We start from the raw sequence: 21,761 nt of genomic DNA on the forward strand, positions 1-21,761 counted from the left end.
CAAAGAAGAATGCTTTTCTAATGCCAAAATTAAGAAATTCTTGGTTTGACTAATGATTCCTCCAGGGACCAGGGATTCTTTCTAGCTTTCAATTTGCTATAAAAGAAAACAATAACCCATAAAATACCCTGAATAAATACACAACACAATTTGACATAGCTTTTTAGACAATGTTACTAAAACAATTTGCATGGTATAGTAACAGTCTTCTGTGGGATTATATAGAGTTTGTTAGGAAAACAGATAATCCCTACATTGAATAAGTGGAGACAAGCCCTGAAAGGAGGGAAAATTGAGGAAACATTTATCTGTTTTAAAATAACAGATAAAATAATCAAAACACAGGTTCGGGGGGGGGGGGGGGGTTGTTTGTTTGGGTTTGTTGTTGGGGTTTTTTTTGTTTGGGTTTTTTTGTTTGTTTGTTTTTTGGGGTTTTTTTGGTTTTTGGTTTTTTTTTGTATCATTGCATCTCTAATGAAATCAGTTAGGAGCACCAGAGTAGTACATCAGGTACCTAATGTGACAGGCTAATTGTCACCTGTCCCACAGAAGCGAGCAGTTTTATCTGATAAGGAATATAGTACACTGTTATTTTCTGGTTCCTTAGAACAAAAAATCCAACAGTTCAGACAATACAGCAACATAACAGAATAACTATATTCTAACCATCAGACTTGCTGGCAGCAGTGTGCTGAGAGGTGAAAGAAGAACTGATATAGTAGCTGGATGAATCTGGCAGTCCAGAAAATGTGAGAGCTCCCTCCACTGCTTAATGCTTCTGTCAGTGCAGTTCCAGGAACTGCTTCTGATTCTGAAGCTGGTTCCGATTTATCGTTAATATATTGCTCATAAGTAGAAGTGCATATTGATACAGTAAATGAAGTACAGGTCAGCTTCAGGTATGACAAATATTTAATCATTGTATCTCATGGTAGCTCTCAGAGTTTATATCTTCTTTGGGAGTGAAAGCTTACTTAAATATTTTAATATTGTAGGCTATCATGAAACATCCCACCAAATTACAGACTGGCTATCCAGTTTTTTAGTGCAACTCTATTGTACTTACTGACACCACAAAATTGTTTTAACGCTACCAAGGCCAAAATCTGACTACCACAATATTAACATTATTAGTCATAAAATACACCTTTCCTTCCCTACAATTACAAATCCTACTAAGAACAGCTCTGCCAGTTGTCCTGATGCATTAGGCATTGTCTTGCTCTAATAACAGGTCTTGCACAAAGCTACTTTTGGTTTTGGTTTTGAAATGCTCACCTCAGTAACTTTTGTACTTACTCAACAGGTATCTTCTGGTTTAGTTAGACGTTTTAGAAGAGACTAGGAAGTTATTATTCTTGCAGGCTTATTTAATGCTAGTGGCTAGTCCGATCTATGAATGTCATTTACAGCTCTTCCTTGAGCCTCCGCTTCAAATGCCGCTGACTGGACTATCCTTACCCATATCCTGAAGATCGGTCGCCTGGTTTCACTTTCCTACAGCTTTAACTCTGCTGCGTAATCCACCTGCAATTTCAATGAAAGCAGGAGAAATCTTTAACTAAAGGGCTGAGCTACCTACGCTACACTAGTAGTACACAGTACTCCAGTCACAATGGACTGTCCCTCAAAAGCTGTATCGTGACAGGAGGAACAAACTGCCAAGCTGGGGAGAGCCGGACTCGGCCCTGACAAAAGCTGTATCGTGACAGGGGAACAAGGCCCACCACTGCCAGGCCGGGGGGAGCCGGGCTCGGCCCTGACAAAAGCTGTATCGCGACAGGGGGCCGAGGCCCACCACTGCCAGGCCGGGGGGAGCCGCGCTCGGCCCAGCAGCGGCAGGGAGGCGGCTGCGCCCATCGGCTGGGCCTCGAGGCGGACGCGCAGGTGCCCATCGTATCTGTACGGGTACATTCACCTTCGCCGTTACTTTTCCCTGCGGGGACCCCGTTCAGCACAAGGCCCCCGCAGTCCGGCCCCGGCCCGGGGAGCAGGCAGAGGCCCCGGCAGCACCGACCCCTCAGCCGGCTGAGGGCGGCCCCGGCCGGAGCCCGCGGCAGTGCACAGCCCGGCCAGGCGGGGCAGGGGCGCCGACAGCTGCGCTGCGACTGGGCTCGCCAGCCCCGGCGAGGGGAGCCCCGCGCCCTGGCCGGGCCGGGCAGGGCAGCGCCGGCGGCAGCCCGGACCCTTTTCCCTGAAACACCTCCCGGGCCCTGGCAGCGGCCGCGCCTGGCAACCGCGCTCGGGACCGGAGGATGAAGCAGGTACCGGCAGCGGGCGGGGTGCGGGGCGGCGGGGCTCCGCGGTCCCTCCCCGCTGACAGGCTCCCCGCCGCAGGCGCTGGTGGACGACACCGAGGATGTGTCCCTCGACTTCGGGAGCGAGGAGGAGCTGGCGCTGCGGAAAGCCAGGATCAGGTAAGGGCGCGGGGAGCGGAGCGGCCTCAGCCTGAGGTAACCGGGCCTCGGCAGCCCCTGCTGCACCGACGCGCTGAATACAGGGAACTCCATTTAGATACTGAATTACCGTTGTTTACAGGGAGGGTGGTCAAGCGCTGGGGCAGGCGGCCCGGGAAGGCCAGGGACCCTCCTCCGGCTCGGGCTGGAGCAGGTGAGGCCGTGGCCTGGCCGGCTGCACCGCTGCTGCGACCCGGCTGTGCGGGCTGGCAGCGGCCTGCTGATGGAAATGGGCATATTGCACACCCACAGCCACGGCTGCCGCTGGAGACTGGCATACCGCACACCCAGAGCCAATGTACCACACACACTCTCTCACCTTCAGCAAAAGTTGAGCAGCAGAGTGCTCCGGCACAGTGTTGCATATGTGGCTGGAGGGATACAGTAAGCTACTTGCAGCACAACTGTCATGCCTTCCTACCATGGGATGTGCTGTCATGCAGAATATAGTATTCCTTATCCTTTTACGTTCCCAGAGGTGTCGCTCTGCATCTCTGCCTGCACAGAGGGCCTAGGGGACAGAGTTGTCATTCCATCAGTGCCTTCTGAAGGCAGTCAGAGGCTGTCAAAAGAAAAGTTTTATGTCAAAAGGAATTATACATAAGCATACACTCATCAATAATATATATAATCAGCTTTGATTTATATTGCTTTCTGCCCTTCCACCTTGCCCTAGTTTACTCTGGTCCATTAGGATGTTAATTTTTCCTGTAGGTGTAAACAAAGAAAAATTACATGTTAAACCTAATACAAATGTTACCCGAGATGCACAAGCAAGAAATAGTGTAGCTTTACAATACAATTACTCTGTTTTACAAGCATCTGGTGAAGCATTTCTGCCCTTCTAGTGCATCAGAATTTGCAACTACATGATGAGTCAGCCTTGACACAAGATTAACATTCCTGGAGTTGCTGTGTTTCTGTGCTTTAGCAGCAGCACACATTTTAAATGAAGGCTTATATTTTGGTGCAGTCTTGGAGAATATAGCCTAAAGGATTAAACTAAACAGAGAAATACAGCTTAGGAGTGTGTCTTGAGCACATGAACCACAGATTCATTCTGTGGGACCAGACTGGAATTAGCATGAAGTGAAACCACTCTGAAATGTTTGTAGGAGTCTCACACCACCAGTTACTTTACTCTGGAGATCTGTTCCTACTGGTTCACACTACCCAATAATATAGACAGGTAAATGATACTATTAATTAGTCCACTGTAGATACTTACTTCATTAGAGACTGCTCTTCTTTCTTGCCCTCATTGTGACAATACTAAAAGATAATTTCATACTGAAAAGTCTTCTGCTATAGAATACAGAAATGAAACTCCTTACATAGCTCACACAGAAGTTTGGTTTTGTATTTGTGAATAATCTTGTACAAACATGCCTGGAACACACCCACATGCTGCAAATTTTTGTCGTCTTATTAGAGGCTATGACAATACCTTTCAATCATCCTTAATTTTTATCTCAATTTCACCTATCTTGAACTTGGTTAGAATTTGCATAAGCTATGATAAGTTGTGCATTTGCAATTCTCCAAGATACATGCAAGTGCTCCTTAAGAACAAAAGGTATGTGGATAGTGATTTAGTTAGTGGCTATTTTCATAAGATTAGGAAAAAGATAACTTGCACCATCTTTATAGTTCATTGTGGTACCAGAACATTTGATCTGGAACAGTTAGGAGCACACAATCATTTCTTTTTCAAATCAGCAAGTAACACAAAATGATTAAGCCAGAGAGCCTGTTTGTTCAAAATTTGCCTAGAAGTATTTGAAGTACCAGACAGAGGTATAAAAAGCAGCATGTAGAGTGCCGCCGTGGTGCTTCTGAGCAGGTACTGGGAATGATTCTCCTGTGGTTCAGTGGAATACCTTAGGGTTCACCCAATTTGATTCCTTAACACGGGTAACAGCTTATTCCTATCCTAGCAGGCATCATGCTTGCAAAATGAATGGAGGTTATTGTAACAACACAAACAGTAATCATTTAGCCCCACAGCTCCAGTGCTACACTGTATAGATGTTTAGATGCAACAGAATAACTAAAAGTCCAAGCGAGTGGCTTGCTACACTTTCAGCAGCAAATGTATGCCAAGGAGAACCAGTGCAGAGTTTTAGTCACCCTTATCCTTTACGGGACTTGAATGCACGGAAAAAAGTTACCATGTTTTAAAGTCTATAGCAAGGGTCCTCAAACTTCTTAAACAGGGGGCCGGCGCGCAGATGAAGTGGCAGGAGGTCATCTGCGGCTGCTCGGTTTCCCCCCCAACCCCCGGGGGGGGGGGGGGTGGCGCGGGGCAGGGGGGTTCTGTAAATACCGGGGGCCGGATTGAGGACCCTGGGAGGCCGTATCTGGCCTGCAGGCCATAGTTTGAGGACCCCTGGTCTATAGTCTTCCATTAGTACAAAAGATGTTAGTTTATATACAGATTTCTTAATGCCATCATATTTCTGGAAATTGGCTTTTAAAAAATTTTATAAACTACAATGGAATTAAATATAAATGCATTCACTTAAAAAAAAAGATGTAAAGGGTTTTGTTTCAAGACGGATGCAGACTGTTTAGCTTCAGGTTGCAGAAGACAATTTTATCTATCTGGGATTATGTCCTTATTTAAAATTCTGTTTGTATATGATAGGAACTTTAAGTTTCATCTGATGACAGAACAAAAGTGTTTTCTTAATTCACAGCCAAGTGAGGAATTGAACAATTTATTTACTGGATTCTGTTTTGGCTTTTGTTTTTAAAGCATAAATAGGTGGACATTTTCTGAGATGCAGAGAGTTGTCCAGAGAAATAGGTGCAGATTTTGATATATCTCCATATGCTTCCCCTAGGACAAGAACCTGCAAGCCTGTGTTTTTGGCCTGGCTAGCCTCCTTGTGAGAGGGCTGATATTCTGTAGCATCAATAAAGTCTTTAGCACTGTAATAAATGTGAGCCTTTTGCTAATGTATTGTTTTTTAGCAAACACCCTTCAAAACTGAATGTTGGAACAGATTCAGCATCTAAACAGTAATTCATCATCTGACTTCCAAAATGAAACACTGCTTCTCCAAAGTTGCTTTCACATTTGAAGCACTGATACAATTATAAAAGCTCAGTCCACCGTGATATGCTTTAGGGCTGTGATCTATGAATAGCTTGTATTGACACAAGATACCACTTACGCAATGAACTCTGACATCTTCTTGAACAAGATTGAGACTTGAAGTAGCAAGACACTCTGCTCCACCTGCCCACCCACCCATCTGCTTATGGCAGAAAAAGCTCCTTCTGCTTAAAATGTCACATGTTTAGTTTTAAGTCAGAAGAAGTTTTTGGAAAGTTTGAGGTTAGCATGGGCATGATCAAGAGTAAATATAAACTGCAGCTGTGCGTCATTCTTGCTTCTGCAGTTACATGTGTGTAGTACCACAAGGACAACATCACCATTATAGAATAGATAATTACTAGAACAGTTACACAGCTGTAGAATACAATTAAAAAAATGAACATTATTGTGTTTTAAATCTAACAATAATTTGTTTATAATAAGCAATTATACTTGTGTATATGTTATCAGTATCATTTTATTATACACAATAGTAGAATAACAAATTTAATAGTTGAATAGTTAATTATGACCTAGGCCATACTACTGCTAATTGTTGGCAGAGGTAGAAAAGCTTAATGAGACAATCACCAATTTAAAATAAAAATCCTATTCAGAAAACAAGGTATATTCATTCAGTCTCAAGGGAAGAAGTTACTTAAAAGCAATAGCCTCTAGTTAATTGTCACTTTAAACCAGGGGTCCTCAAACTTTTTAAACAGGGGGCCGGCGTGTGGATGAAGTGGCAGGAGGCCATCTGCGGCTGCTCGGTTTCCCCCCCCAACCCCCGGCGGGGCGGGGCGGTCTGTAAATACCAGGGGCCAGATTGAGGAACCTGGGGGGGCCGTATCCGGCCCACGGGCCATAGTTTGAGGACCCCTGCTTTAAACTAATTGACACAAACACAACTGTACAGAATAAGTTTTTGTACTTGGCATATTACCCTGAAAATTGTACTGTGCTCATTACAGCATTCTCCAAACTGCCTGTCTTACTGTACTGGCTAATATTCTGTGCCATATAGTTATTTCTTCCACTGAAATTCCCCTTTCTTTTGTTACAAACAAAATTTTGTTTGGTGAGCATAGCAGAAATATCTAGTGAAAGAACTGTTCAGTCCCCAAATTGTAGTCCCTCTGTTTCACACATTACATATGAAAGTTAATTTTGTCTTGTACCAAACTGTTATATTTCTATTTTTTTTAGTTTCAGAATTCCTGTTCTTGTTTTCAAAACAGGTCTGAAAGGCATAAGATCTGTCTCTATTCTTTTGTACTTTGCAGTGCTGATTTATTTCATGAAATGAGGATTTCAGGGTAGTGTTGAACACAACCACTAAATTATTTCATGCAGTACCAAACAAACTGGTGGAGGACTAGATTTTGTTCTGTTTTTGAGGAAGTTTTGCTATGAACAGAACATTCCATCTTTTAACTTTAGATCAAATCACAGAATGGTCTGGGTTGGAAGGGATCTTAAAGATCATCTAGTTCCACCACCCCACCCCACCTCCCGTCATGAGCAGGGATGCCTGAAGGTTGGTTATTGGAAATACTGTTTTGATAAGGAAGATAATACATCAACGTATGAAATAATAGCAACGACAAACCAAAATAATATTACAAACTAGAAAGAGTTGTGTTATACTACTTTGTTAACAAATACTGTAACATCTCTTCGTGTCCCACAACTTTCTAAGTGCTCTGTGTTTTTCTTTCTAGGCACCCACTGGCCACCTTTTTCCACTTGTTTTTCCGAGTGAGTGCTATTATTACCTACTTGTTCTGTGACTGGTTCAGCAACAGCTTTGTTGCCTGTTTTGTCACTATTCTCCTCCTTCTATCCTTTGACTTTTGGTCAGTTAAGGTAAGATGACCCTGAATAGTAATTACCTTTGAAAGTATTTTGTGTGCCATTAAATAAAAAAAGCGAATACATATACTGACAAAAGTGACAAAGACATTGTGATCTGTTGATTTATTAAACGTCTAGCCCATTTTAACTAAGGTATGTAAATACCTTAGTTACTGCTTATCACCATGTTCTCTATGGCTGATGTGAGCTACTAATACAGTGAGAAAATTGCCTTGCCATAGGTAGGACTGATTTGTATGCCTCCCCTCTTATAAAAAAAAAAAAAAATTAATCCCAGCTTTCAGCAATGGACGCCAAAGGATGTCCAAGCTGCAGCACTGTGCCCAGACCCAGCAGGCAGGAGCTGCAGAAGGGAGCCCAGCTATGGCACTGGTACCCTAATCACACACGGGCAGGTGGGTCAGGCCAGCCCAGAATCCCAGGGGCTTCACATGTGGAGCAAGGCTTTTGATTTGTAGAAGTGAAGCACTGATGCATCTCCAATATACTGAAAGCTTCTAGTATTCATCCAGGTGCAGAGATATTTTCTTAATTTGTTTGATTCCACACAGCTTGCTTGCTTACAATTAATCCTCCATTTTGTCAGTGTGCTTTTGTTCACAGTTCTCCTCCGTTACTGAGAAAATTTGTTTATTGGGGGCTTCTTCAACCAACTGACTTAGAAGAGATACATCCTATAATTTCTTACCTAAGTCAATGTTATTGTGTTAATTATGGTCTTAGAAGAGAATAGGCCTCTCAATTTGTGGTAACTCATTCATCCTTAATGACTATTGTGCTCAAGCTGGCACAGATTTTAGAACTAATTTTAGTATTTGATACAAAATATGATTTTCAGGCATGCTTGTCTTTTTTTAAAAATGTTAATCTGACAAGTGAATTATGCTGCTGATTACTGCAAATTGTTTTTGTCACTAGAATGTGACAGGAAGGCTCTTGGTTGGTTTGCGTTGGTGGAACCAGATAGATGAAGATGGGAAAAGCCACTGGGTGTTTGAAGCAAAAAGGGTAAGTATGTTAAAAAAGCATGGAATCCAGAGGAAATCTTATAAAGCTGATACTAAGTCAAGTAAAGTAACAAACAGAGCACCTTTGTAACAGTTACTTTTTATCCAGCTTCTGTGGAAGATAAGGTATTATTCCTTTGCAAGTGCACTGGATTGTCACCTGCTGGAAGCATTCAGGACAATAGTGGTCTTGCAACATTGTCATCATGTACATCGGCCGCATAAATATTCATAGCACTGTACTACCGGTATTAAACATTTCTGGTAGTTCTATCTTATTTTGTAGTGAGAACGTCTTGTTGTAAACACACCTTCCCATAGTTAAGCCCAACACAGAACCCTCTTCAGGAAAGACCTATGTTGAAAGCAATGCTGAATAGTTAAAATTCAGTATTTTGAAAATAATGTTTTATTCATGCTCATGGAATCTGGTGGGGAATGGAACCCAGATCACAGAGTATTCTGACACTGCTAGAGCTCCACCAAACACCCTGAGCAACAAAGCTATAAACCAGCACTTGGCATCTCTACCAGGGTTAAGACCTCAGGTTTTTGCTTTCACATGCTGACATTCTCTGCACAGCCCCAATCAGGCAAGAGCCTGGCAGAAAAGCACTTCAAGGTCTACTGCTAGGACACTCCTTTCAAGCCCGTCCAGGGTGCTGTGCCCAGTAAAATACTGCACGTGCAGGCCTGGAGTGCCTCTAGCAGCGCTGCAGCTGCTTGCCTGGGGGAAGCAGCCAAGCAGGAACGCGGCCAGCTGCATGGGGCTGCACACCATGGAGAGGGTGTCAGACATTAATGTTCTTCCTGTAACTTAAGTGAAACCTAAAAAGAGAATATATGCTATCCTGCATGAAAGCAAATAAACTAGACAACCTTCAGGGTTTCTTAGTTCGGTCAAGTCAAGACAGCAAGACCTTTCTTAGCACTTAAAAGCAATGGCACTCAGAAAGCGACCTTCTGACCCCCAAATTATTCTGGGATAAGCAAGCCTAGGTCACCTATTACAGTTTGTTAATTCTAGCCTGGAAGTACAAAGTCAACTTATCTGTATGGGCTAAAACCTTCCAAAATATCTGGCAAACAATAGCTTGATTAGTGTGACAATAATAATACCGCAGGAAGAAACATATAACTAGAGTGGATTGTATTTTTTGTCACGGCTTAGCCACAAGAACTGCTTTGTCATGACAAGGTCCTAGAACACATGCAATTCTCTTACTCTCCAGAGTCAGGCATTCCTCACCTCCTTTGCTAGTCCTCTGGCAACTTTTTAAGATTTCTTACTTTACAGGTAAATCTCTTAGAAATATTCCAAGTCATTCACCAAAAATAAGTAGCTGCTTCCTGGCGTGCTGCTGATGCAACAGAGGTTTACCCCTGAAACCCTGTCTTCATCGATGGCTTGCTGGATGAAAAGTAATTCTTACATTTACTTTCCAAACATCACAACCCCCTTCTACTCTCCTTGAGCCAACTGCAGCCTTTTGTAATCTTGCTTATCAAGTTAACTAGGCCTTTTAGGTGCAGAGTTCTCAGGTGTTCTCAGTTGTTGCTAATGCAATGTCACTGTTGGGTAATTTGCCAGTAATTCAGTATTCAGGTGATTAAACCCTTTTATTGACTCAGAACAGCTCTTATTCTGTAACTATGAAGGCCCAAAACATTTTGTGGACCTCTGCAACTTTACTGGTTTAGAGGGTACATAAAAAAATTGAAGACTTTTCATAATTATTGTATCTTTTGGGGTTTTCTTAGGCAAGATAGGCTAACAACTGTATTTACAAGGTGGATGCCATTGTCTGCCTTATGATGGAGGGATGAATATTATCTTTATATTGGAGAATTCAAGATACTGAAGATAAACTAAAAGGCTTTTCAGTTTTCAGAGTGGAAGAGCCCACATGGTTTTCTTTCCTAGTTGTGAGGGTTGTATTTCAGAAGTTAGCACTAGTGGTATCTGAGTGGTCTGAAGTTTGGAGTGAGATTTGGAATTCTGATCTTTCCTGGGAGACCAGAACCTTCTGAATAATTATCTTCCTTTAGTTTCTTTTAAGTGTTAGGAGTTAACAATGACCCTTTCAGTGGAGATAAAGACACATGAGTTGTGCTGACCCGAAGAAATCTGCAACCAGGGCTGTTGCAGCCTGCTTCCAGGCTTGTTTCCCTTCCCTGAAGAACACGCAACACTGCGCGCCTCTACAGAGAGCTGCCAGCAGTCACTGCCGTGTCCAACACTAGCATTACAGAAGAGGCATTTTCAAAGCCACAGTTCTGAATTTGTGGAATATCAGTGGACTTTGTTGAAGTATTGTTTTACATAATAAAAACTAAGCTTTGCACAAGATTTAAGTTGAGCCAGGATACTGTGTGCTTTTAGGAAAATGTATGGAATTGGGCACTGTTACGAGAATTCCATTGTCTGAACTAACTAATAAATCCTATGGAGGACATCTCAAGTTTGCTTGTTAGCATTTCCACCAGCTCATTGCAATTTCCACATTAGATGCTGTAGCTTTTCTGATACTGGACTTACTTTATTCACCCAAGCTTTTGATGTGTGAACGGGGCACATGTGACAAAGCTACACTATAGGCAGTGAAGTACTCACACTGTAGTTCTGCTTGTAACACTCTCTCTTGTTTCATGCTTCTCTGAAGCCTTGGTAAAATTTGGATCTAATGTCAAAGTTAACTTGGTATTTCTGAAATTTTCAGTGTAATGGAACTTTGACTTTAAAATACTACTACATTTGTAGTGTTAGTGGGAGCTATCATTGACAGAAGAAGTAATTATCGCATTTAAATGAGACCAGAGACCAGAACATTTTGAAAAGAAAGTGTTGTCATGTATGGTAGGGCAGCAGGCAGAAAACTTGGCATCAGCTACTTCTCTTCTTATTCAGTCTTCCTTCTATGCATGTAATAAGTGAAATTTAGGTAAAGAATTAACTTTATCCATTCTTCCTCCTCTGCTGATTTGTTATATATTGTGGATTTTGTTGTTGTGACTAACAGTTTCAATAATTTTCCTTCTAGGCACCTACAACAGCTGCCTCAACTGAAGCTGAAGCTCGAATATTTTGGCTTGGTCTCATCATCTGTCCAGTTATCTGGACAGTGTTTTTCTTTAGCACTTTGTTCTCCTTGAAGCTGAAATGGCTGGTAAGTCAGGGGGTACTGAAAGACCTACGGCTGACAGACACTGCTGGTAGCGGGGAAACCCAGATATGTTAGTTTTGCAACAGTCTCTGAACCAAATCTTCCATCTACAAAAATTCCACTAACAGCTTCAAGAAATCACAAGGAGTTTTCTGCTCTGCATTCAGGAACAGATGAGTAATTTTTAGCCCCACTTCTACTAGATTATTGGATGTCAACTCCTGCATCTGACTTGAGAACCGTAAGTGTTTGGCAAAATTACAGGCTTCTTTTTAACTGTAGCGACTTACTTTTCCCCGACTTACTTCAATCAAAGGAAACCGATAGGAGAGGACAAAAAAACGAAGCAGTGGTGCTAGTTTTCAGGTTTTCACATCTCCTTAGAACTTGAATGTTACTTGCTCTTAAAAGTAAGGATTCTAGATACCTTTTGAAAGAACCAGTATCATAAAGCTTAAAACCTTGATAAATTGAGCTCTAAGTATGTATAATTACTGTATTTATAAGCCACCTACTCTAAGCCACCTACTCTACCAAAAAAAAAAAAAAACCCAGAAAAAATTACAAATGTTTCTAAATATAAGAGGAAACTTACCTATATATTGCATTATGTTAAGATATTTTTGTCTATGAAATCTTCATGTTCTCCCCTGTAAACATTAAGTGCTTGGATAATCACCACAGAATTCATTTTGTCAAGTTCTTAGCCATGCTAAGTACAATGTCTTAATTCACTTTGAAAAGATAAGAAGTGTCTTGAACACGCGTAGCTACATAACCAGTAAGTCAAGATTACATTTCACTATTAAATGAAACAGAAAATTAATTCATGGGTATGATTCAATTGGCCACTAGAAAGCAGTTCATGATTTGCAAAATAGCATAGCTTAACAAGCAGTATTTAAATTTAAACCAGCTGTCTTTCTCCACAGCTCCACCTTTATTTTTGAAAACCAGAGATCATGTGCTAAGCTAAGAGCTGGTTAGAGAAGGACCCTAACTAGCACTGGAGGCAGGTTGCTCAGATGCTTGTAAAAGTCAATACAGTAGCTTCCAGGAAACTGTATCTGAGGCGCAGAGAAACGTTTTTTAGAAGTTATTTCATTAGTCAATCAGGTGGGTTCTGCCTGCTGCTAAGCCTATAGTACTATGAAAGAAGCTAGTTGTTGTCACTGCCTGTTAATGCTAGATATGATTTATATCCATTGATGCGCTTTGTAAATCCCTAAGTTTCTCAAGGATCTTATGTGTATATAATAAGGCATCTGTCAGCTAAACAAGCCTGCAGGTTTGGTATTTATCTGGATGATGTGCAACTTTTAGATACAAATTGGGCTTAAAAAAAAAAGTGAAAAGATTATAGAATCAGTTGAACGGGACCCTTTTTGGGTAAGTGCTTTTAGGAGAGCAATGAAGTTTTTCAAGATACACAATGACAAAAAAAGTTTGTACTGGTGTTTTGATAGAGAGGCATTTTCTAGAAAGGAATGATTGTGTTTAAGTTTGACATGATTGGATCTCTGTGAAGGTCATTTATTTGTGGAACGAACAGCCTCCTCTTAATAGCATGTATTTATATCTAAATAGTGTGTATACACATATACATGCATTTGCATATATATATATTCTACATGTACAGTCTTCATATAGCAGCACATTTGTCCCAGCTGAACGTTTGTTTGTTCATAGGCTCTGGTGATAGCTGGGATCTCCCTTCAGACTGCTAATTTATATGGCTACATCCACTGCAAATTAGGGGGACAGAAAAGCACGAGCAGAGGAACCTCAAGGCTTTTTGTCACAGCAGATGTTCCCAAGAGTAAGTACCGAGTTGGTCTGTCAGCTGTAGCCCATGATGCTACCGTGTACTGACCTGCCTCACGCTGTTGGTGTCGGTGTGTTCCGGCTCGCAGGTCCCTAGGGGACTCCTGGCAGGGCCACCCTGACTTTCCAGCATGCCTCCTGCAGAACTCACTGGGGGCCGTGCCCCGTGTCACACTGCTCTGGGTTCGGACAACCGAGCTTTCCCGCCCCGTGAAGGATGTCCCCCAGAGAGCTCCTCGGGGGCTGCCTGCCGAGGTACCGCAGCGCCTCTGTGCCGGCACAGCTGGGCGAGCCACCCCCACCCCCAGGTGCTGCTGGGCTCCCGCCAAGCTCTCCTCCACCTTTCATACCGGATTCCTGTGGACGAGGTTGTGCCAACACCCACACGTCCTGTATTTGTTCTACAGGACAGACGAGAATTTCAGAAGACTGCACTGAAGAATACGGGAAAACAGGCACTAGATAATCAAATCACTAAGAACTAAAAGGATGAGCAGTAAAAATACTCATTTGTGAAAGCTGAAGGTATTTAAGCTGTTCTAGAAACACACATGAAATAATAAGCATTTTATGTCATTTGAGTCTTTAGATTCTGAAAGGTTTCGAGCCTTTGTTACCTAAAAGTTTAACCAACAAGCAGTTTGTGTAGGCACAAAAACAATGCTTACGGTTCATACAGAGCACACTTCTTTAAGAAAAAAAAAGTATCTGTCAGCTAACCTGAAACCGTTGGATTATCTTAACCAAGAATTAGAAAAGATGCCGCTCGTTTGTCTAACTCTGGAACTACAATAAAAATCAAACTGCCTTTCCTTCTTGTACACAATACTGATTTCTCAAAGCTTTGATTCCTCAATAAAAAGAGGAATTACAGTTACAAAGGACCTCTTAGTTATCAGAGACACTGAATATTTACTTTTTAGTGTTCAGGATTAGGGTCAAGTAGAAGAGCAGAAGTCACGTAGAAAGTTCACACAGTACCTGTGTGAAGCAGACAGTTATGTATAAACAGTTATAATATGTAAATCTTATTCCAATACCAGTAATAAATATTGTACTTGTACTACAATTAACTTGCCTAAAATCCTGTAGGTTTTTATTTTAAAACTGATGCCAATTTATAAAAATAGGAGACAGTACTACACTGAACTTCACTCTAAATATAATCTTTTCCACTGAAAGGAAAGATACTTAAATGATGTTATTCAGTGAGAGAGAGCGGGCATTACAATTCATCCTAGCGCAGAAGGCAGGGTAAAGCCCACTATGCGTGCATAGCAGAAACACCAGATAGCAAGCCCTGATGTCAGCAAAATGTATTTTATATTCAACTTCCTAAATAAAACCTTGTATACGCACGTCTTCAAACACTAAGTTCGTATTCAGGTTACTGGTACCACCACGGCACCAGATGCAGACTGCGCCTCTACTACAGCTGAAGACTCAGTTTTACAGCTTTCTAGCAAGCCTTGAGACTACCCGTGAACTACAAGAATCTTAAACTATGGAAAAAAACCAAGGCGAGAACATTTATATTAAGGATTTATTTGCAATATACAAAAAAAATACATTCCTTCCATTAAAATCAAGACATAAGTTACTTTTCTGTAATTAAACATGAACTACATTTTTATTCCGTTCATATATTATCTTCTCTTCTTGAAAATTGCGTTGATCACAGTATTCCTGAATTCCTACAAAAGACAGGGAAAAGTTAATGTCAGTATTTTAGGTGCATGCCAGGAATTACTTATTGCTGCACCACTCTGCTCCTTATCGGCACAAGTACCACAAGCTGGGCCTCTATCACAGTGAAACGGCTTTAGGAATTTCCCAGCTGCTGGTATTTTCAAACTGCACATCACCAGCTCCTTAGGTAGGTCTGTACGTTTTTTTGTGCAGTGACCATTAGAACTGGAGGAAATACCAGCCAAGTGCACCACACTCCGCTATGGCGAGCCCCCTCAACAGGCTGACTTCCGAACCTCAGATCCTTCTGTGACAGCAAGTACAGACACACCTTTTCTGAGAAGGAATGACAGAAGCCAAACATTGAAGCTCGTTACTGAAGAGGTTCGTTACTGCTTTAAAGCCTGTCATAACTGATGCCCAGAAGCGAACATAGTATCTGCACCTGTTACTTTCATAATGGCTGTGCACATCTACTGTTTTTATTATTCATGACAGAATTATCCTGTTTAGCACTTTTATATGCTGCAGGGGAGCTCAGAACTGAGAGGATCCATTTGCACAGTGATTTTCAGACTTACTTTGAATGATATTCCTGTAAGAGGATGTAGCTGGAGAGTCAGGTGCTTCAGACAAGAAAGACTGGCCTTTGTCACAACTTTTCCCTTGAAAGACAGGGAAAAAACAGGAAAGCAAAGCAATGGGAAAAGATGAACTATTCTTTGTTTTACCCTTTATCCTGCTACCAATTACACCCTTCCAAGGAGCCACTTGCACCTACTCCTTTTAAGAAGTCCCTATGTCATTAATATAACTACAACTGCAGCTCACAAGGAATACTATTAACAGAAATCTTCAGTCATCATTTTGGATATACTGACCTGTTCCTTGATGTCATTAAATCAAGTGTTAATTGGTAATAGCTAATGGGCAAGGAACCAAGCCTTCTCACTAGCCGCAACAGGATTTGGGTAGTGCTAGTAACAGAGACATTAAAGCACTACTGTCATGCTGAGCCATCTACAAGATACTACTGTTCATTGTAGTTATGATTTTATTATTGTATATCATATATATTACGTGATTTTATTCACACCAAAGAGAAAGACATGTACTTAACTATGATTATACATCTGAAAAGATGCAGTCTAATCTTAATCAAGATTAAGTTTCAGGCTAAGGCAAATATCCTGGCACTTTCCTCTTTTCATACCATGCTATGTCGCAGTTACAGTAACTTTTGAATCAAAAAAATGTTCTAAAAGTGGAGGTTTACCTAAGAGACAAAATGTTTAATATTCTAATTTATCCATGTCCAAGTCAGGGTTTCCCAGTAACAACATAAATATAGGAGGAAAAACTTGTTTTAAACATAGTGAAATATAGTTTAAGTACTTTACCTATTTGAGGATCTAGAGGCACTTTACCCAGGAGGGAAACATTTAAGTTCTGGCACATCTTCTCTGCACCTCCCGTAGTTGGGGGAAAGATCTGAGATTCATTCTGGGACAAAGTCAAAATTAGAGTTAATATACTGCAGTTCTGAGAGCAAGGCATTTTTGAAGCAGTATTTTATATACAGGCAGTTTCAAGACAAAACGTGCTGTAATGTACAGACAGCCTTACCTTACACTTTGGACATATAAAGCCACTCATATTTTCCACAACACCTATGATTGGCAGTTTCACTTTATGGCAGAAGTTGATCTCCTTCCGGACATCCTGAAGTGACACTTCCTTCAAATATTAGGAAACACTGCTGTTTTGACTGTAATGATTTGATGCTGAACATATCAAGTTACATCCTTAGAGCTCTTTTAAATAAAGTTCATAATAAATCTTCACCGCTTTCTTCTTACTTTCAGGAACATAAACCTGTGTCATGTGTTCTAGCAACAATGCTATGAGTAACAACGGAACAGTACAACAGCGCTGGCCTACTGAATGTGGTTCTGTTTTGAAATCTGACCTGACTAGTATAAAAATTCAGCCACATTTATGTTTTATCTCCTGTATCAATCTCATATCTTTAGTTCTTTAAATGTAACTTTTTCACATTTCAGTTTACAGAAAAGACCCTCGGTGTTCTTTGTAGAGCAGGCACGGACAAGAACCACCAGGATTACGCTTGTTACCTCTTCACAAATTACATTTGAGATAGTTTATCGTCCCCTCAGGCTTTTCACATCTGTGCCTGTTCTCATTCAGTTCTCCTGTTCCCTTCTCCTTCCCTCACCACCTGTCTGGTATTGCCCTCACCGCTTCATGACCTTTACAATTTATTCTTGCACCTGTTTGGAACTACTACATGTCTTTGGCTAGCTTGATCTCCTGTTCCTTTCCAAACCAGGCATTAAGACCTATGTTTGAATTTGACATATTTTGAGTTTCAGCTTTCCAGGGGCTGATTTTTCTTCTAAAAATGCAGATAATAAAGTTGCCAATTAGAGGTAACAGGCTACTTCATGTGGTGTCAAACGGCGCACATTTTCTCACTTAAAAGCTGAACTTCTTACTGACTTCTGAACATTAAGCTGCTGGTGAGTAAATTACAGATTTGCAATGACATGAACTCTAATCTCAAAGACAGAAGTGAAATCCTGCATTTCCTGTCACCACACAGATCATGTCAGCTTTTCATTGTGAACTGCTCAGAGGTTTAGTGACTCACTTGGATCCCCTACTCCACTGAGACACCGATCGAACTCAACAAGCAGCCAGCCGTATGCACAGAACAGAAAAGTCAACTCCCTTAGATTCTGTACCATCATTTCTCTGAAGTAAATAGAGGCTAAACCTAAAGAGGATTGGCTTCAACTGCCATGATGCTACAAGCAAAGCAAATTAAGTTCCCATACCTGAGGGGTAGTGACTATAACAGCGCCGGCTACATGCGCTGCACCGAGATACTGCACAATAGACAAGTGTTCGTCCGATGTCCCTGGCGGCGTGTCTATTATCAGGTAGTCGACTTCACCCCAGTCCACATCACGAAGAAATTGTTTGATCAGTCCTACAAGAGAGGATAAGAATGTGGAAGACAAAAAAATAATCTCACTATATTTCAAATTTTAGGGTCTACTTCAACTTTTATAGTCTATGTATGCAGATTCTTCTGACTTGTCAAGTAGAGAGAAGCTTATTTTGCCGAGACTTCAAAAAAACACCAAAAACAAACAGAACGTGACCTCCTAACTTCATCAAACGAGTATGTTCAACTAAAGAAAACAACTAATCACTCATTTTTTCCTGTATCTTATGAATTCATTAAACAAGCTCACGACACTAAGTCTTTCAAGTACATAAATTATGTTGAAAACACTTGATACATACCATTTTTTTTGGGTCCTCTCCAGATGACAGCATCATCGGGACTACTAAGCAAGAAGCCCACTGACATAACACCCAAGTTTTCTTCAACATACTGGAAGAGAAGTAGAGAAACTCAGCAGAGCATACAGAACAGTAAAGAAAAGAGCAAGAAACCAAATCTAAAACTAGATTTTATAGAAAAAGCAGTTGGGGGACAGGGAAGACATTAAGAACATAAAGGCAAGAAACCTTATGCAGCTCTTTTATCAAAAGACATTAAAAACTATAATTTTTGTTCAACGCTCACCAACTACATTCACAGACTGAAAAAAAATCCAGTTGTGCTAACATTTACAGTGGATTATGAAACCACTGGAGACCATGTAAGGATAAACGCAGCTTTCCCTCGCAGCATTGAGCTGTCTTTTTAACCTTCTCTGCATTTTCTAAAGGTCAGTGAGGTTTTTCTTGGGGTAAGATACTTTTTGTCTGTCATTGAAAAGGTGACATACTATACAGATGCACGATAAACGAAAAAGTAATCACAGCATGTAACATCTATTTATTGCCCGCAGTGGGGAAGTACAAGGAAAACAAGAGATACTTAAGATAATAATACTGTTTTAGAGATGTAGTAGTATTATGTTTAACAAAAGAAATCTAACACTTTGATCTATATAGGCTATTTACATCGTTAGAAAAAGAATTAATAGACGTACCATCTGCTCCTTCCTCACTTGTTTTTCATTGCAGAAGACAGTGCCCAACCCAAACAAACCCCACAAACTTTCTGGAACAGTTGCACCAACTTACCACTGGAGACCAGCCAGATCCACTTTGATGAACCTAAAAATTGAAGTTACAGCAGAAATCAATACATGTTACGTAAAACATGACAATAGGTAAAAAATGGGTAAATAGATATCCTGCTCACAGGTACAGTACTGCTTTATTGGAGCAGCAGAGCTAAAAATGGCAGAAGGGCCGGATCTGCATTAATATGTGAATAATACCTGTTCAACTCTTTTGCAGGAAGTTTACTGTGACTTTATATAAAACATTCCAGGGCTGATAAAGGGTGTCACGCTGATATTACTGAAGTGTTACACAGCCGTAAGTGGCCAATATGCAGCAAACGTTGGTCTGCAGCACTGGCCAGCCGGAAAGCAGCCAGCCCTTTTAGGAACCAAATTATGCTGGCCTCCCCCACCTCGCCGCCTTTACCTCCCTTCCCACCGCCACACACGCTTCCCAATATGCAGTTGCTCCTTTTAGAAGCTTCATATCTACATCACTCTAAAACGTTAACAAAAACCGAGCAGCAATCCTTCAGACGCCACGACAGAGCATCCGCTCACCTGCTCTCCGTCCAGGCCCATCATTCTGGGGATCGACGGCCCACAGATATCGATGTCCAGCAGCGCGACCTAGGAACGGACACACGATCACCCGCTGGGGCCGAGGCCGGGCAGCGCTGCCGCGGGCAGCCGGAGCACCCCGGGCACCCGAACCCCCCGGCACCGGCTCGGCGCGGCCCCGCCCCTCGGGGCTGGAGCCCGGCCCCCGGCAGCAGCTGCCCCCGCCGGGCGCACTCACCTGCTTGGCCTGGTCCGCCGCCAGCCCGAGCGCCAGCAGCGCGCTGAACGTGCTCTTCCCCACGCCGCCCTTGCCCGACAGCACCAGCACCGCGTGCCGCACCGCCCGCAGCCGCGCCCGCAGCGCCGCCGCCTCCGCTGCGGGAACCGGGAACGGCCGTCAGCCGCCGCCCGGCCGGGGCCCTCGCCCCGGGGTGCCGGTCCCTCCCGCCCCTCGCCCCGGGGTGCGCGTGTCCCTCCCTCACCCGGGTCCGGAGCGGCGGCGCCGGCCGCGCAGATCCCCTGGTTGGGGCATCCTTGGCAGGCGGCGGCCCTGCCCGCTTGCGCGCTGCTGCTCCCTGGGCACTCTGCAAAGACAGCGAGAGCTGGAGCACCGGCAGCACCGGCACCACCCCGCCCGCCCTGCCCGGCCGCACTCCCCACCCTGCGGCAGCTGCCCGTCCGCTAACTCGGCCATGGCGCCCGCTGCGCGTCACTTCCGGCGGGCGGACAGAGGCGGGGCTCCGGGCGGGACTGCGTGTGTCTGCGCCGGCCACGCCCGCTACCGTCAAGGGGCGGGGCCTCTGCGGGGCGGGGCCTCTGCGGGGCGGGGCCTCTGCGGGGCGGGGCCTCTGCGGGGCGGGGCCTCTGCGGGGCGGGGCGGACGCGCGTTACCGGCAGCCGCCCGAGGCGCCGTTCCCGGTCCTGGGGTTGCGGGGCCCGCCCGGCGGGAGGTTCCTGCGCCGTTGTGCTCAGAGGCCTCGCCCCCGGCCGCCGCTGTCGGATGGGGCCGGGCTGGGCACCTGTCGGGACGTTGCTATGGAGGGTTGTTCTGCCTTAACTTGGCCCATCAACCTCTGAGCAACCAGGCGGCCGCTGTCAGTCATACATAAGAATTAATGAAATAATAAATTAATCTTCCAAACCAAGGAAGTATGGACCGGCTTGTGACACTGACCTGGCCCTTACTGGCCACCGGGGCCCGCTGGCTGCCCCCCCCCCCCCCTTGCCTGAGGGAGGCCTGGGCCCCTCGGTCGGTGAGCACGGGGAGCTCAGCCGGCGGGCACGGGGAGCGCGGGGGAGCGCAGCTGGCAGGCACGGGTGGCTGCTCCCCGCGACCCCCCAGCACAAGCCGACAGGCAGCACCCGGCTCGCGACCGCACCTGCAAAACGCAACTGCAGACCTGGATGGCCTGAAGAGGCCCCCTGAGGGTCCCCAGCTGGGACACTTACCGACACTCAGCAGGAACTCGGGGAACCGTACTTAGTCTTACGAGGAGGAAAATGTTTTGTCAAGACTTTTTACCATCTTTTCACCTTCCCTTCGTTTTCCCATTGCCTGTACGCGAAGCTCACCCCACTGTGACGATCAGAACAGCACAGCCACCGCCCGCAGCAGGAGCCGCCTGAGCAGCTGCTCCACGAGTAAAGCTCCGGCATTCAGAATAACCCCTTAAGTAGCGAGACCACCTTGCTTCGGAAAAATGCACATGATGCATTCATGTCCTTTGAAGAAGTTGTCAGTTTTGCTCCGGGAGATGCATGTAACGTGTGTGACCCCAAGACAACAGTCCCTCGGTCATGGCTCCTTCCCGCAGGATGGTGGCTCACGCCCCAGGCAGGGCCCACCAGCTCCAGCGGGACGGTGACTCACAGCCACCGGTTCCAGTTTCAAAGCCCCCGATGGTAACTCGGGCTGGAGGGACGGGCAGGCCGGGGTGGCGGCGGCAGAGCTGGGGGGGGACCGGCACTTCTGC

General features: G+C 43.9%; 2 protein-coding genes across 6 annotated transcripts; one reads left to right on the forward strand and one right to left on the reverse strand.

Moving 5' to 3' along the window:
* The first annotated feature begins 815 nt into the window (after nucleotides 1-815).
* TVP23A (trans-golgi network vesicle protein 23 homolog A) lies at nucleotides 816-15,755 on the forward strand. 5 transcript variants are annotated; one of them, XR_008821636.1, is made up of 8 exons: nucleotides 823-2,264; nucleotides 2,338-2,417; nucleotides 7,281-7,425; nucleotides 8,353-8,442; nucleotides 11,483-11,608; nucleotides 13,295-13,424; nucleotides 13,837-13,954; nucleotides 15,332-15,755. XR_008821636.1 is itself a non-coding variant. In XM_056337615.1 (7 exons), exons 1-7 carry the CDS (start codon nucleotides 2,256-2,258, stop codon nucleotides 13,524-13,526), a joined length of 588 nt encoding a protein of 195 aa, XP_056193590.1. In that variant the 5' UTR covers nucleotides 816-2,255; the 3' UTR covers nucleotides 13,527-13,830. The 5 variants fall into 5 exon arrangements, 3 of the variants coding, with proteins under 3 accessions (XP_056193590.1, XP_056193589.1, XP_056193591.1); XR_008821635.1 differs by lacking the exon at nucleotides 15,332-15,755 and adding an exon at nucleotides 14,816-15,065; XM_056337615.1 differs by lacking the exons at nucleotides 13,837-13,954; nucleotides 15,332-15,755 and adding an exon at nucleotides 13,519-13,830 and having other exon boundaries at nucleotides 816-2,264.
* On the reverse strand, nucleotides 14,955-20,583 carry NUBP1 (NUBP iron-sulfur cluster assembly factor 1, cytosolic). Its single transcript, XM_056337613.1, has 11 exons — nucleotides 20,449-20,583; nucleotides 20,271-20,372; nucleotides 20,027-20,163; nucleotides 19,789-19,857; nucleotides 19,244-19,276; nucleotides 18,452-18,542; nucleotides 17,977-18,131; nucleotides 16,745-16,855; nucleotides 16,519-16,621; nucleotides 15,700-15,783; nucleotides 14,955-15,123 (listed from the first exon to the last, which is right to left on the reverse strand). Exons 1-11 carry the CDS (start codon nucleotides 20,480-20,482, stop codon nucleotides 15,041-15,043), a joined length of 1,002 nt encoding a protein of 333 aa, XP_056193588.1. The 5' UTR covers nucleotides 20,483-20,583; the 3' UTR covers nucleotides 14,955-15,040.
* Between the last annotated feature and the right edge of the window lie 1,178 nt (nucleotides 20,584-21,761).

Source organism: Falco biarmicus, chromosome 4, assembly GCF_023638135.1.
Source record: "Falco biarmicus isolate bFalBia1 chromosome 4, bFalBia1.pri, whole genome shotgun sequence".
NCBI lineage: Eukaryota > Metazoa > Chordata > Aves > Falconiformes > Falconidae > Falco > Falco biarmicus.